Source organism: Dunckerocampus dactyliophorus, chromosome 12 (assembly GCF_027744805.1).
Source record: "Dunckerocampus dactyliophorus isolate RoL2022-P2 chromosome 12, RoL_Ddac_1.1, whole genome shotgun sequence".
Lineage (NCBI taxonomy): Eukaryota > Metazoa > Chordata > Actinopteri > Syngnathiformes > Syngnathidae > Dunckerocampus > Dunckerocampus dactyliophorus.
In genome coordinates this window covers 18,017,921-18,034,771 of record NC_072830.1, presented here as the reverse complement: position 1 = coordinate 18,034,771, position 16,851 = coordinate 18,017,921, and the positions used below count along the sequence as shown (strand labels likewise).

Here is a 16,851-nt window from a genome sequence, read left to right as displayed (position 1 = left end):
CCCTCCACGGGTGAGAGGTCGCTGGGGGGATGGACCCTTGTGGCTGTGACCAGGGGTGAGGTCCCAGCCACCAAGTGCTCGACAGCAAGCACCTTCATCAGTTCTTTGAGTGAGGCTGGACGAGGTACAGTGTTATTGATGTGCATTCAGCTAAGCAGTGCCTTTCAGCAAATGCTTTTCATTAATCATGAATCTATGGAAACAAAATGCCAATTATCATGGCTAATTGTGTTGAGTTTGGAGACAAAAAAGGTACTGGTGATGACATTTGTTGCTAGTATTTACTCCAGCTGGTCTGCCAATCGCAGCTGTCTGAGCATGAAGATCTGAGGAAAGCGAAAGGTCACAGGGAAAGGTAGTGAATGTTGGTTATGATGGACAGACGTAAAACAGCGTGAGAAATAGAGATGTATTCTCAGGGCATTGAATCGATCGTAAATGGACTGTTCAGGTTGTCTTAGAGGTTTTGCCTCTCATCCATGCAGGCTTCATCACTTCATGCTCAAGGACAGGACAGCTCTAGTCTGAGGGCCTCACAATTCTTAATGTCTACCAAACATCTTCACTTTACCAAGAGGTCATTGTCATTTTGCATATTTTTAGTTTAACAGAATACAGTGAATCCCAGCATATTCGCAATTCAGTTTACAAGACCCCGCAAATTCGCACATTTTTGGTCCAAAAAATGTTTATATATTTTAAATTTTCGAAATCTCCAAAAATAGGCCGAAAACGCATCTCATTCACCCTAGGTTGGTAACAATTTATAAATACGTGATAATACATCATAAAATGTACAGACTACATGTACTGTACCACTAATGGTAAACACTAATGAATTTAAGAAAGAACTCGTAGCAAAGTACAAATGTAACGTCTGTTCCAATAGGATTGTAAAGTAAAGGTTCCTAGTGAACACAAGTTGAGGGGGAATGGGTTAGGGGAGACACATAATATGGTAGTGAGCCAGGCTAAAACATGTCAAGTGAGCAAGTAGACAGATGTAACTGTCCACTCTTTAAGTTTGTAACCAACTAGAATTAAATAGGGGCCGTGGGGCTCGTCTGTCCCCTTTCCCTCCTTCCTCTACTCATCACCTTGTTCACCAGCATGAGTCTTTATTAGAGTAAGAGTGATGCTAAATGTTCATTTATCCATTTCATTCAACATTTAGTTTGGATTTTTCTGCATGTATAATAACTATAATTATTCTCTATGAAATGTGTTTTTTGTTGATATTTTCCGGTTGTTATATGTTTTAGTTTACATCAAACCTTTTGGAACGGAATAATGACAAAAACCGAGGTTTCACTGTATCGTTACTTCATTTCGAGCTGAAACAACAATAGCCTACCTAATGACTGTGTTTTGAATCAAGGTCAGATGATTCCAATTGATTCCAATCCCATCAAAAGTATGACTACACAATTTTCAAAGGAAACTTACCTGTTTCTTCATCAATGGCAAATCGTCCAAGCCCACTCCCATCACGAATGGAGTATTGGATTTCTCCATCCCTGCCATCGTCTTCATCATTTGCGCTGACTTGTAGAAGGGTAGTTCCAATCCGTGCATTCTCTTTAATTAATCCTGACAAGGCAAACTGGGAAAAGTATGGCGCGTAGAGGTTTTCATTCACGTCAAGGACCTCCACTTCCACATAAGTGACAGAGAGAAGAGATACTGGTTTTCCTTTGTCTTTGGCCCTAACAGTAAGGTTGTAGAACTGCTGTGTCTCATAGTCCAACTCCTTGGTCAAACGGATAGCTCCACTTGCTTTGTCTATGTCAAACCATTCATTGTAGTCACTGGCTAAAGAGTAGCGGACCTGGCCCCCCAAACCCAAATCTGGGTCTTGGGTTTCTAACCAGGCCACAACAGTTCCAACTGGGAGATCCTCTAGAGCTCTGGCTTTGTACACACTTGGAATAAAGAGTGGGGGGCAGTCATTCACATCTTCCAATATGACTTGTAATGAGGTTATAGAAAATCTCTGTTTACCTTTCTCTGCCTTGTCCCTAGCCTCAATCTTCAAATTAAAAGAAGAGGCAAACTCCCTATCAAGTTGCCCAGCAACATATACGATGCCATTAGTGGAGTTGATACCAAACTGTGTGATGCTGGTCAAAAAAGAGTATATGAGTTCTCCATTTAGTCCAAGATCTTTGTCAGTGGCCTCCACTTGAATGACATCTGTCCCGATGGCAGTGTTTTCAGGTATGGAAATCCTGTAACCTCCTTCTTGCAAAAATTGTGGTGCATTATCATTCGCATCCAGGATGTAGATAGTAAGCAAACGCCAAGCAGATTTCTGTGGCAGGCCAAGGTCATAGATAGTGATGTTGAGAAGATAACGATCTCTCTTTTCTCTGTCCATGGGAAGGAAGACACGAATAAGACCAGTCTCCATGTCCATTTGAAAACAGTTGTCAATATTCCCATCTGAAATAGAGTAAATAATCTGACCATTGAAACCTGTGTCACCATCATAGGCTTTTACCTGGAAAACACTCGAGCCAAGTTTTAGGTCTTCTGCTACAGAGATATCAGTGGGAAAAGATCTTTCAAACAGCGGCATTTGACGGTTGACAGAAAAAAGGTCAATAAACCCCTCCTCTATTTTGGGCTTGGTGCTTGTTTTTGACTTTTTGAGTAATTTTTCAGCCAACTTTTGAGCTACTCTCGTCTCTTTGCAGTCAAAATCTTTGGGCGGAGATTTCCCATTGACAAGTGAAATGTTTACAAACGTGGGTTCGGAAAAATTCTCACCATCTGTGGCAGTTATTTTGAGACTGAAGACACCGTTCTTTGGACTGGCTGTACCCAGGGGGCGTCTCAGTGCAAGGATTCCAGAATCAGGGTTAAGGTCAAAGTACCCCCGTTCGTTCCCTGAAATGATCTTATATTTAACTAGATCTAACTCGTCTATATCGATTGCAGACATTGTGGTTATTACTTCATCCATTGGGAAATCTGTGGAGATCACACCCCGACATGCTACCTTCTCAAATAAGGGCTGGTTGTCATTTACATTCTCGAGGTGAATAGTAACATTCACTTCACTCTCTCGTCTATAGGGTGAGCCCCAGTCGGATGCTCTGACAACAAACACAAATGTCTCTGAAGATGACTCAAAGTCCAACTTTTTTGTTGTACTGATGATACCAGAAAACTGATTGATTTGGAATGGCAACGGCACAAGACTAGAAATACTAAAAGTTATATATCCGTTTTCTCCTCTATCTACATCCATCGCAGAAACTGTTAAGACAGTGGTCCCAACTGGTACACTCTCGTTGACAAAAACCTCATAAGAGGACTGAGAAAATGTTGGGGTATTGTCATTGGCATCCACAATAGAAATCTGCACTTTCACTTTGAGCTCGCTATCTATTTCCAAAACTTCAAGGTTAAAGACACTCTGAGTCATCTGGGTGAACCAGCCAATGGTGGAGATGACACCTGTTAAGGTATTTATTTGAAAAAATTGAGAATCTGCAGAAGGTGTCAATATATATTCTGCATCATCTGGTTCTGGTGTTATTTTTACAGCCTGTACAATTGTGCCTGGCGGTGCAATTTCGCTCAGACTAACATCATAAATGTCTTGCTCAAACTTTACATCCAATGTCGGTTGTTTTTTAACTGCAACGTAGACAACTTTGACAGCAGAAAACTTTGCTGGGTTTCCTCTATCTTTGGCTTGCAATGTGAGGTTACAGCCATATGGATAAGTCTCCCAATTTATTGTCTCAGAAGCTTTTATGGCAAATTCCCTTTCATTAGATCTTTCAATGAAAAACTGGTTAGAAGGGTCCCCACCAACAATAACCACTGAGTCTATATACCCATTTATACCCTCATCTGGATCTTGTACAGTGACAATGGCAAATACTGAGTTCCTGTCAAGCCAAGAGGGGTGGTGGGCAATCACGTTTATGAGTGGCGCATGCATATTTACGCGCTCAATGTGGACAAAGAGCTTGGCCGTGCTGCTGACCCCATTATTTCCATAAAGCTTCATGCCTCGGTCCACTGCCAGTATTTCTAAGTCGTAACGGTTTTGCTCCTCAACATTGAGCTTTCCACTGAGGGAAACTACTCCACTAGTTGGATGCACTGCAAACAGCTCCATTTTTTCCTTGAAAAAATAGTAAAACTCCCCATTGGAGCCAGTGTCTGCATCTGTAGCTGTAACTTGTGCTATGCTAGTTCTGAGAGGAGTGCTTTCTGCTATGGTCACAGAGTACGTGGTAGGGGAAAAAAGAGGCCGCAGGTCATTCATGTCCAAGACTTGGATGCTGATTTTAGTCCAGGTCTCCATGACCGCATCTCCCTTAATGGAGGCTTTGACTGTCAAAACATAGTTGTCCTGAATTTCTCTGTTTAAGATGGCAGCATTTCCACCTTTAGTTCTTATGCGCAAAAAGCAGAAGTCGCCCAGCACATACTCCTCAGCTTTGAAAAACCCCTCATCATCTCCTGATGTGATTCTGTAGCGTATCTCCCAGGACCGCAGGGCCAGGTGGATGCCCATTTTAATTTTACTGTTGGCATAGGTGCGAGCAGCTGAGTTTTCGTAGACTGTGGCATGGTACACCGGCTGAGTGAAGTCAAAATGAGGTGAATTCAGAGAGGCCCCTTGGGTGTTCTGTCCGCAGCAGGGTGGTGGCTTGAAGAGAAACAGCAGCAGGAAGACAAGGCCGAGCAGAGGGGCACGCATGCCTGCCCACTGGCCCATATTCAAATCCATCCCATCGTCATTCCATTCTGAAACACAAAAAGAAAAAGGAGTGAGAATGATTTACAGTGAGAAGGATGTACAGCATTAAAAGAAAGAGCCACATAGCAATGATTTGACCTTTCAGTTCCCTACACCAGTGCTTCTCAAATAGGGTGGTGGGCCCCCCTAGGGGGTGAAGTGAGGTGTCGGGGTCGCGTGAGAGGCGGGGGGACTATACATTTTCTTTGAGGTTGACAGGTTGCTTAGTGTCTATTCATGCTTGAACACTGCTGGTGCCAGCAACTCATACAGTGGTTTGTACCAGGGATGGCGTCGCCGTAGACTTTCAACACCAGCGTAATTCACGGATTGGAATTGTCCCACACCACCTGCGAAGATATATTCCAATCTATGAGCCATGGCTGTGCTTGAATGCTGGTTATTCTGCTAACTCGTTTCAAAATGTAATGCAGTGTGCTGTAGCTAGTGCAGCTAAAGTATGTAAAGTTCTTTAATTAATTAGTTAACTAATGCTCACCTGGCAAATAGAGTAAATTTCTCACAAGAATCATTATCACTACAGGAGGACGATCCAAGAATAGCTAAGCAGACAGAGAAGCCATGCTAGACGCTAAGCTAGCTTGAACGTAAAGTAGTGGAAACAAAATAATAAGTACACTTTAACAGAAGTCTAGTTGAAACCGCAGCCAGTAACCAGCTTTGAACAGGAAATTAGCAAGTAGATTAAGAGTCTACAGCAGGGGGCGGCAACCTTTACTATCACAATTTTGCCCGAGCCCGGTATTCGTGGTAAGCTTATCGCAGGGGGAAAAGACATCTCTGTCATGGCTCAACAAATGCAGGCAGGCAAACACCGGCTCACCCTCCTTTCCTAACCCTCATCCAGTCCCCAGTCAGAACTCAGCCCGGATGCATTCATGGCCTTACAGAAAATCTGATATTTTGAAGACAAATATAATACAACAGATACAAAGACGGACTGCATTGTGAACGAACACGTACAAAAACTGGAATGACGCATTATGTTACTGCATATGTCAACATCCAAAAGTGGAGCCGTTATAACTTGTCATACCTGCATATAGACAGGAGTTTATTATAGCCTAATATAAAATCAACCATAATGATAATAATAACATTAAAGCAAACAAAGCTCTGGAATCGAAACAGTATCGTATCGGCAGATATCCAAATTAATATATCTGGATCGGAAGTGTAAAAATGTGGATCGGTGCATTCCTAGTGTGCACAGATGGATAAATAAATAAATATTATCAGGTTGTCAATAATTTTTTTAATCAGGTGCGACGAACAGACAATAATTGCAAACTACTGCCCTACTCTAATGAGCTACTAATTAACCAACAGAATAAGGGGAAATGTCCCCTTTACACTCCACATCTTTGGAATTTGGAGGAGTGACACCCCGCAGCAAATTGCTATGGTTTGGTGCCTTTGTCAAGGGTACCTTGGTGTACTCACCCAGACCGCTAAGACTTATTGGCTGTGGGGAGGAGAGTGGGTGAATGGCTCTTTCTTGTGAAACCAAAATGGCTTCTGACATCATTCTTCACAAAACCGGAGGTGGTTTGAGAAGGAACAAAATAATTACACGACTAGGAAGATAAGTGTAACATCACCAAAACCGACAGTCAAGAAAATAACCTCCAAGCGCAACATGAAAGGCGAATTCATCATGAACGTATCAGACTCATTTTCCTGAAATTCAAGTCGACTGCATTTCGACATCTTAAAAACTATGTAATAGTTTGCCAGAGGCAAATGTATTCAGAGAGTGTTCTGTTTTAAGGCAGTCACAAATATGTGCAAAGTTGGTCTTTGGAAGACAAACCTGATGCAGTAAAAGTCATGTTGTGGTCAAAGGAAAGCCACACTGGTCTGCAACTTGATGACTTGGCACTTTTCACCACGAGTAAATGGGGCAGGGCAGGCAAGCATTCATATAATAACATATTACCAAAGTACACAGGTTCAATTCTTCGCCACACAGTCTTCCTTGCTTTCACAAGAGCACTACATTTTTGCATCGCACAAGAGGAAACCAAACATTTTTTGGTCTGTGTGTCCAAAAACCACCCCAGTAAGAAACCATGTACGCCAACATTTTAAATACAATTCTTTCAAGTCATTCAGGAAAGAAAGTCTCAACTCCACTGGTGTGAAATACTGAGAACCCTACAATTTTCATCTGACCTTAAACTGTCATTGTGATACCAACTTCAGTCAGTGAAGAGGCTGAGTGGAGGTGGAGAAGACTTTCTGCAAGAAGTGTCTCAAAGCAATTTTACTAGGTCAGTCCATCTCTCTTGGGAAAAAAATAAGAAGCGGAAGGCATTTATGATGCCTCAACACTAAACAAAGCATCCAAACACCCTTGAATAATAGCTTGCTTGCTTTGGGTCATACTCTTCACTTGGTTTATTTAAATGCCAGAGACAACACATGTGCAGGAAAGACAGAAAGATGACAAAATCATTAAAAACATTAAGCAGAATGAAAGGTCAAAGAATATGACTGAACCTCATTGTGATAAAACACCGAAAAAGAAGAAAATTAACACGTGAACCATAAAATGTTGAAGAAATGATTGTGAAAATGAAGTATTTCCCTGTAGTGCGTAAGTAGAATAATGTGCTTTCACATTTATAGTGGGTTTTCTCTGGACTGTATCAGTTGAGGGATGTTTGTAAACCTTAAGTACAGTGGTTCCGCTTACATTGGCAATTCAGCAAATTTGCGGCTTTTTGGTGTTAAGATGTCTTACTTTGTTCAGCGGTCCTTGAATGCACCATAGTTGCGTGAGGCAAAGCAAAAGCGGAACTTACCGTAAATTCCAGTGTATAAGCTGCACCGGTGTATAAGCCGAACCTACTAAATTTTGAGGAAAAAAACAGATTTGTTCTTATATAAGACGCACCGGTGTATAAGCCGCAGGTGTGGATATTTAGTGCACAGAAAGATTTGTTCAACTTTTAATAAAATAAATGCTTTTTTTCCAAACGGTGCGTGCCAGACAGTGGTGCAACACTGATAATTAACAGTGCAGAACAGTACACAGCTAGCTAAAAACAGTGCCGAATAGTGCACGTAACATACAGTAGATAACAATAGCCAACCCTCTTCCATGCCAGAATTGAACAGCGTCCTAATTCATTCGTCACACATGGTTGTCAGCTCTCTCTCTCTTTTGGTGTGGGAAGGCGGGGAAGGTGGACTTAAGCGGGTAGCGAAAGTGAGGTGAAGGAGGAGAAGCACGTTTGGCAGAAATGCAATGGAGATGGAGGAAAATTCGCAAGCTGATGAGGAACGGAGAGGTGGGGTGTCTGTGAGCACTGTAGTCATGTAGCAGCATCGTAATGGTCTTCAACTAGCAGTAGTCCTACGCAAAGTAGCCATGTTTCCTTGTCTTGACTGCCAAATCCATTGCCATCCATCCAACGATCTTCTCCTCAAATCCATTGCCTTTAACTTGAAAGTGGCATCAATTTCATTTCTTCGTGTTTGTTCGATAATGGAAGGTTGTCACTGCGACTGTGCACAACACGTTCCACATTCTGGTACAGTAGGTGGAGGAATGCATCTAAACGTTGGTTCCGACCCGCCATAAACAAGAAGTAGAAGAAGAAGAAGAACGTCTACATCCGGTCGTTTATTTTCGGCAGTAAGTGTTACGTAGATAGATCCTTTATTCATCACCAACAGAACTACACGGCATTTTATGTTTTGTTTTATATGCTTTATTGTATCTGTATTTGTAGTTACTGATGTATACGTGAACAGATATGATGTGTACGCCTGTGGCGCTACTTACATTGCATAAGGCTTACGTAGGGTCAGTTGTGAAATTGCTGGATATTACACATTATTTCTGCTGGAGTTATCCTCTAGACTTCATGAGAACCACAGTACAGTGGGTCCAGGGATACCATGGTCTGCCTTCCGTTAAGTTTGGGTCATCAATTTCAGTGTCAGCACTGACAGGGAAAATTCACTGCTCTTGGAGCACCAACTGCAAAATCTACATCATCAAGTTAAAGTACTTTGTTGTCAAAGACATCAAGGAACTGGACAAACATTAAAGATCACATTACCTCGACTAAAAAGAAAACGAAAGGCACAACACATCGGCTGAAACAAACACTGCAAAGAGAAATGTACTACCTGCAGGAATAATACAGCAGCAATATAAACTCTGAGTATAAACCATGACCATTTTAATCACATGACACCAAAGGCTGCAGTTGTAATCCAAGAATTTATTTGAAGATGATAAAAAAGTAAACATTTGATTTCCATTATTAATCATGTATTTGGTAGCATATTCATGGACAAATGAATACGTGCACTGCTATTAACTTTCAACATAGACGACCAATGTTAATATCAGATGCAAATCTATGCTACATCTTGTGTGCATTTGAAGCGATGAATTTAATGCTTGGCTGCAGTGTGATCAAAGCAGCACCGCGGTGACTTGACTTGGACAAAATGGATGCATGCTGCATGAAAATACATTTTTCAGGCAAATCCTAGTTGTTTTCTTTTTTACTGTGATAATCAGAGCCTTATCTGAAAAAAGTGCAAGAAAGCTGACTGACAGATGGAATAAAGAGTCTAAAAGCTGGATGAGAATACAAACAAGCAAGACATAGAGAGGACAGAAGGAGAAAGTGGGGTAGTGAGCATTATCTCATCCATACATAGCACTGCACACACAAGAGTGCCTGCAACCATGACTGTCAACTCTGGTTAACACATCAATCAGTAGGATGACATCCACTGGGCCGAGAAAAATACTAAATACTAAATTACCCCAAAATATATTTTTTTGTGTTTTTGCCCTACAAGGGACCTTGCCCCACAGTTCCACGTATGACTCATAGTATGACCAATTAAAATATTTTTACTGAAACTGATTTACCTTCAGCCAGTGTATGTGTGCAAGTGGGTTTTGTGTGTGTGTGTGTGTGTGTGCAACAGAGTGGGACAGAGAGAAGGTAAGCGGAATGTGCACATAAAAAGAAAAAATAATAATGGGTCTAGGTCAGACACCACAGATCTAGTTTCATTGCCACATCACAAAATAGACAAAAACACTTGCAAAAAAACAAAAGGTGCAGTTTTATCACACAGCACAATGCCAGAAATGTTGCAGAAGTGTTGAGGGAGCGTGCAATAGGCATGCTGACTGCAGGAATGTCTACCAGAGCTGTTGCTTGTGAATTGATTGTTCATTTGTCTGCAATAGGCCGTCTCCAAAGGCTTTTCAGCGAATTTGGCAGTAGAGTCGTCCCTCGCTATATTGCGGTTCGAATATCGCTTCCTCACAATATTGTGTTTTTTTTCTAAAAATAAGAAGTTAATACATGATCGCTGATTTGTGATTGTCTATGTGAAAAAATATTAAAAGACAAGTTATATGTAGTATTGTGGTCACTAGGCATCAGTAATGTCATGAGACATGACGTATGGAGAGCTGAGCCAACATGACATGGCTGAGACGGACATGCCATGGCTGAGAGCGAGTGAAAAAAAGGTTATCCTCTCATTCTGGAAGTGGTAAGTTTTTGGATTCTGTGTGCTTCTTCCCCACTCCGTTTGAAACAATTTCTTAAGTTTAGAATAAATAAATTGGCGAGGCTAAGTAGTTAGCTCAGTAGCTTGCTGTGCTAGTGGCGGCCGTCTCTTATGTCCCTGTAGTGATACCGTAGCCTGTGCTGTGATGTAACCAAATAATAATAGTGAAAGTGAAAAAGTTACCATTGGGGTGTCAATTCATGTCTACAGGGTTCTAATAATGTTAAAAACTGTATTTAGAATGTCATAAACAGGTTTTCTATGCTCTAACTACAAAAATATTCTATATGAAGATGCTTGCATCTTCATCCACGACGGAACGCCGTGGCCATCTTGTTTACGTGTGTTCCACAGCGGAAGAAGATGCGAGCATCTTCATCACATACACACGAATGGAGATGGAGAGGCGACAGTGCGCAGGGACAGCGGGAGACAAATATAACCCAGAGCAATTTGTGAGCTATGATTTTTTTGAGGAGGCATTTTTATGATGCAAATGTATTACTCTTTTGAACGCATATTGTTTTGAGCCAAAATCTTTACTTAAATGACCCAGCAACTAAGAACTAAGCAGAATTACGTACCTCTTCACGGAAATCCAACCAGTACTGGACTCACGGGACCAAATCGGGGGAGTAAGTCCCTGTTGATATAGTCCACTGCTGATGGGGAGGTCATACAACTTCATGTCAAAAAATCCGAACTATCCCTTGAATATGGAATCCCACTTCGCAGAGATTCACTTATCGCAGTCGAGTCTGGAACCAATTAACTGTGATAAATGAGGGATTACTGTACATCCAACCAGCCTCATCACGTGTAACCACACCAGCCCAGGTCCTCCACAACTAGCATTTTCACCTCCAACATCACCTGGGACCAGCCACCCGGACAGCTGCTGCCACAATCGGTTTGCATGGCCAAAGAATTTCAGCAGCAACTGTCAAAACCATCTCAGAAAAGCTCACCTGCATGCTTGTTGTCCTCCTCAGGGTCTCAACCTGACTGCAGTTCATCATCGTAACCAACTTGAGTGGGCAAATGCTCACATTCATGCGGCCTTTTATTGTAGCCAGCCTAAGGTACACTTATGCAATAATCGTGCTCTACCCGTGCTCTCTAACACAGATTTAGACAGGTTTGTGAACAATATTAGAGAGGAATAGGCTTTTGTGTACATAGAAAAAGAGTTAGCTCATGCAGTTCAGCTCATGATAAATGTGAGCCAAAACAATTGCATTTGTGCGTTTTTGCTGAGTGTATGTACAGCTGAACAACTGTTCCTCTTTTGCTGGCATTGTTTCAACAAGACAATCATTACGATTTAATGCACCGCTGCTAATAATCATAGTCACTGACTACAGACGGAACAGATCCAAGAAAATCATTAATTTATTCATTCATTTTCCACCACTTACCCGGTTCAGGGTCACAGTTGAGCGGGTGCCTACCAGCTGTCTTTGGGCAATCTGTGAGGTACACCTTGGACTGGTTGCTGGACAATCACTGAGCATATGTAGACAACCAAGCATTTAGATTCAGACCAACTGTATTGACAATTACAGTCTTTATTTAACCTAAAATGCAGGTTAGTTGAATGCAACCCTGAGAAAACACACCCAGGCACGGTGAGAACACTGCTCACAGAGAGATCAAACCTGAGATCCAAACCCAGAATCTCCTGGCTGTGAAGCAGACGTGCTACCCACACGCAAATGAGCAAATCCTTTGTTGTAAATAAAGCAACAAACAAACAAGCTGCACTATAATTGTCAATATAGAAATGTTTGTTTCAGCCAAGGGCTGTTGCAGGTGAAAATAATGCTTCAAGCCTGGCTAGGCACCACACTGAATACAATCAGCGCTAATCAATCTCACTGCAAATGAGGAGGGTAGACCTGAAGCTCCTCCAGGGTAATAAGAAAACACCAGAAGCTTCCACATTAAATGCAGAAAAAAAATCTAAATCTCTCTTGCTGGTGAAACAAGGAGTGCACGCATTTTATAATCACATTAGTACTGCTATGCTATTTTTTACGTGATTTCAAAAAACAACAGCTTCAATAACATTATTTATCAGCAAAATGTAGCAAAAACATTTTGTTTTCGTGAACAAACCAGCACTGTGTTTGAATCTTGGCTCGTTTTGCATGTTCTCGGTGTGCTTGGGCTCTCCTCTTTTCCCCCAAACACCAAAAATATCCTTGCCCGAAGTCAATTGGGATAGGCTCACCAGCGACAAACATATTGAAAATGAATGAATGTTTTTTCTTTAGCAATTTTCTAGATACTTAAAACCCTTTACATTGAAGCCATTATTCATTCGGTCACACACTGATAGTGGTCAGCTACACATGACCACAGCTGCCCTAGAGCAGATTGGCCAAACATTCATTCACATTTCTACATCGGCGTGGGCGTCACTGGAGGCGAGGTCGGTGAAGTGTCTTGCCCAAGGACGAAACTGCAGACTGTGATGGACGCATTTAGAACCGGCAACCTTCTGGTTATTGCCAGGACCAGTGTTTACAGTATGTGCCCGATGTGTATATAATCTGGGTCAGAGTCTTCAACTCCTTGGCAGCTGCAAGAGTGCACCTCCATGTGCAGCCAATTGACAACAGCATCTCTGCCTGCATGTGTTTGTGAAAATTGTCTGTCCCACAGATGTAACAAACTCGAAAGGACTATTATCATAACAATCTGATCAGCACTAATGACAAAGTTTCCACAGGTCCTTCATTGTTTTATAGCAAGAGAAAAACGCACGTTTGTTGGATACTCCAATTAAACTATCTGGTCAGAGTTTTATATACACTACCAGTCAAAAGTTTGAACACACTTTGTCATTCAATAACATTAGAAAGTGTGCCCAAGTTTTTGACTGGTAGTTTATATTGAAACCAACAAACTGAATACTGAAATTCTGGAAGCAGACAACCACCCATCTACAGTATTTTCATCCGCACCTGTTCAAGATAGCAGAGAGATGAAGCCGGCTTTGGGAGAAAGGTGGACTACACCGTAGACTGGTCGCTAGTCAATCACAGGTCTTCAATAAAAAGTAAGGTAAAAGTGATGTTAAATGATCATTTATCAATTTTATTCCCAATTTGTTATTATTTTTGCATTATTTTCTGCATGAAAAACTTCAATTATTCTCTATACAATGTATTTTTTGATAATATTTAGGGTGTCTGGACTGGATTATTTGGGTTTCGTGCGGACCTTTCAGTTTTCATTGGACCTTTTGGAACAGATTAAGAAAAAACAAGGTACGAATGTATTTTATATAATTGCGTTGATTTTCAGGGATATCTAACACAAAATGGCTGAGCCAACCATTGCAAAAATATGCTATTGCTCTTTATTGACCTCTGCATTCTTACAATTCTCAACCGGGTCACTACAGACTCCACAAACTCTCAATGGGTCCGTCTAGTGTGAAAGTGCAATATTAATATTGAAATACATGTGGGTGTGTGTTGTGCTTCATACTTTACATTAGGGGTCACCAACGCAGTGCCTGCGAGCACCAGGTGGCCCCCCACAACCACACGAGGAGCCCGCAAGCCTGCTTTTTATTCAGGTTTTTATTTAATAATGTGAGAACACTAGAAAGAAATGCGTTGTGAAATACAAAATGTGAGTGTGTGCTGTTGTGGATACCAGCATTTTCTTAACGTTCTGGTAAAACAAGCATATTCGGTTTATTTGGTTTGAAATAAGCTATGAAAATAAATGTTACAAAAAATGAGCAGCTCTTGGCCATTTTCATTTTGTAAAAGTAGCTCTCACAAGAAAAAACGTTGGAGACCACTGCTTTACATGTAACATAAATAAGTCATTGCGTGTCATTGATATTCTGCTCTCATTCGCCCAAGTCACTCTGTTCTGTGCAGCACCGAGAATAGAAAATACATTATTTATAGGAGCCTATTTTCTGACAGGAATTATTACTGTAGTTTTGTTTTCGCAACTTTTATTCAAAAGGTCGAACTGACACATTCCATGTTTTTCATTACCCTTTGACCTGGGGTGAACTATGTTTTCTCCAATAGTATATTTCCAAATAAAATGAAATTAGCCAAAGTAGTACCAATTTTCAAGACTGAAGATGAACATCAATTTACGAACTACAGACCAGTTTCTTTATTGCCACAATTTTCAAAAATCATCAAAAAGTTATTTAACAACAGACTAGATAAATTTATAAATAAGAATGCAATACGGATACAGAGCTAACATTTCAACTTCCATGGCATTGACTGAAATAACCAAGGAAATTACCAACGCTATAGATCGCGGAGAGTATCCAGCTGCAGTATTTATGGACTTAAAAGCATTTGATCCAATTAATCACAATATTTTAATTAACAAAGTAGAAAGGCATGGAATCAAAGGGTTAGTCTTGAAGTGGGTAAAAAGCTACAAAGTAAACAGGAAGCAATATGCGAAGCTAGGAGAATATACATACACAAAGTTAAATATATCATGGGGCGTACCCCAGGGTTCGGTACCGGGGCCAAAACTGTTCAACTACCGCATTCTGTTCTGGAGAAGGACTATATTAATATTATCTGACTATATTAAAAAGATGGTTTGACAAAAACAGATTAACCCTGAACCTAAGTAAAACTAAAATAATGCTATTAGGTAAAAGCACAAAGGATAAATACGTGTAAATACAAGTAGACGGTGTGGACATTGACAGAGTGAATGAAAATACATTTATAGGTGTGATAATAGATGACAAAATGAGTTGGAAATCCCACATTAAAACTATACAATATAAAGTGGCAAGAAATACCTCAGTATTGAATAAAGCAAAATTCGTTCTGTACCAATAATCACTCCATACTCTCTATTGTTCTCTAGTCTTACCATATCTAACGTAGTGTGCGAAGATATGGGGGAATAACTATAAAAGCAAACTTCACTCACAAACTGAACTACAAATCAGATCATTATCCATAAGAGAACACACAAATCCTCTATTCCTAAAATCGGAACTGTTAAAATTTATTGACCTGGTAAACCTTCAAACAGCTAAAATTATGAATAAAGCAAGAAATAACCAGCTACCCAAAAACACAATACAAATTCTTCTCATCAAGGGAAGAGAAATATAACCTTGGGAAAAAATTTAACTTAAAACACATACAGTAAACGCCCGCACAACACTAAAAACAGCATATCAGTATGAGGGATCAAATTATGGAACGGATTGAGTGAAGAACTCAAACAATGCACTAAAATGAGCCATTTCAAGAAAGAGTACAAGCGGCTGATGTTTACAAAATATAAGGAAGAAGAATGGTGAACCACAGAGACATACTATGCTAAGCCATATGGCACCTGCACTTTATGCAATTTGCAGCAATTTGTCCATACAGATTTACAAACCTCAACTTCATTGTAATGCATTGTTGTATTTCTTTGTCATTTTCTCAAGCTATTCAGAGTTTGCAAAGGGAACATGATAAATGGGAAATGAACAAACGTATTAGCAATTGATGTGAAACAGAGTGGGTAGGATTGAATAAGCCCTGCTTCTCCCTACTCCTTTTGAACATGAGGATGTGAATTATAATATGTGCTTTATGTGAAATGAAATGTTCACATGTTCAAATAAATCAAAACAAATCAAACTCAATGCTGATTCATCTTCTTCAGAGTCACTGCATTTTCTCTCTTGACCCTTCTTGTTCTGAGACCTTCCTTTTCTACGTTTGTCCCCTTTTCATGTGGCAGCTCTTTATTTGTCTTCCTCCTCCTAGCACCGACCTACTTCCCATGTGTTGTTGTTCTCACGGTTCCCTCTGACACTTAACAGAGAGACAGCATGTGTGGGTGGGAATAAACTTTCAGCAGGTGAAATTCATTTATTCACTCACAGTGAGGTGAAATCTACAAACATTCGCCAACGGTGCATTTTTCAGATCCCCTCATTATTTTGTTGCCTTCCATGAAATCATGATCTCTTCACTCTATCCATCCATCCATCTTCTATGCCGCTTATCCTCGTTAGGGTCACAGGTATGCTGGAGACTATACCAGCTGACTTCAGGCGAGAGGCCGGGTACACACTGGACTGGTCAATATAGACAAACAACCATTCACACTCACATTCATACCTATGGACAATTTAGAGCCGCCAATTAGCCTAACATGCATGTTTTGGAATGTGGGAGGAAACCAGAGTACCCGGAGAAAACCCACGCGTGAACGGGGAGAACATGCAAACTCCAAACAGAGATGCCCAAGCGGAGAATCGAACCCAGGTCTTCCTGATCTCCTGACTGTGTGGCCAACATCTTAACCACCCTAATAAAGTATTATTTACTATGGGGAAAATTACAGTATTTTACAGACTATACAGTACGTTGCTCCACAGTATAAGTCATAAATACATACACGTTGTAGTGGACTAGAAGTCACATTTAAATGGTAATTGTGGCTTTTCCACCTCCAAGGCACTCAAAGTGAGGTGACACTATTATCACATT

General features: G+C 40.8%; 1 protein-coding gene across 7 annotated transcripts in view; it reads right to left on the bottom strand.

The window, feature by feature from the left end:
* The window catches only part of fat3a (FAT atypical cadherin 3a), a 126,711-nt gene that overhangs the window by 75,450 nt on the left and 34,410 nt on the right, over positions 1 to 16,851 (bottom strand). For all 7 annotated transcript variants that reach the window (XM_054793646.1, XM_054793647.1, XM_054793648.1 and 4 more), the window contains exon 2: positions 1,447 to 4,770. In XM_054793646.1, coding sequence (XP_054649621.1) covers positions 1,447 to 4,753 — 3,307 coding nt within the window. In that variant the 5' untranslated portion in view covers positions 4,754 to 4,770. The remainder of the gene's footprint in view (positions 1 to 1,446; positions 4,771 to 16,851) is intronic.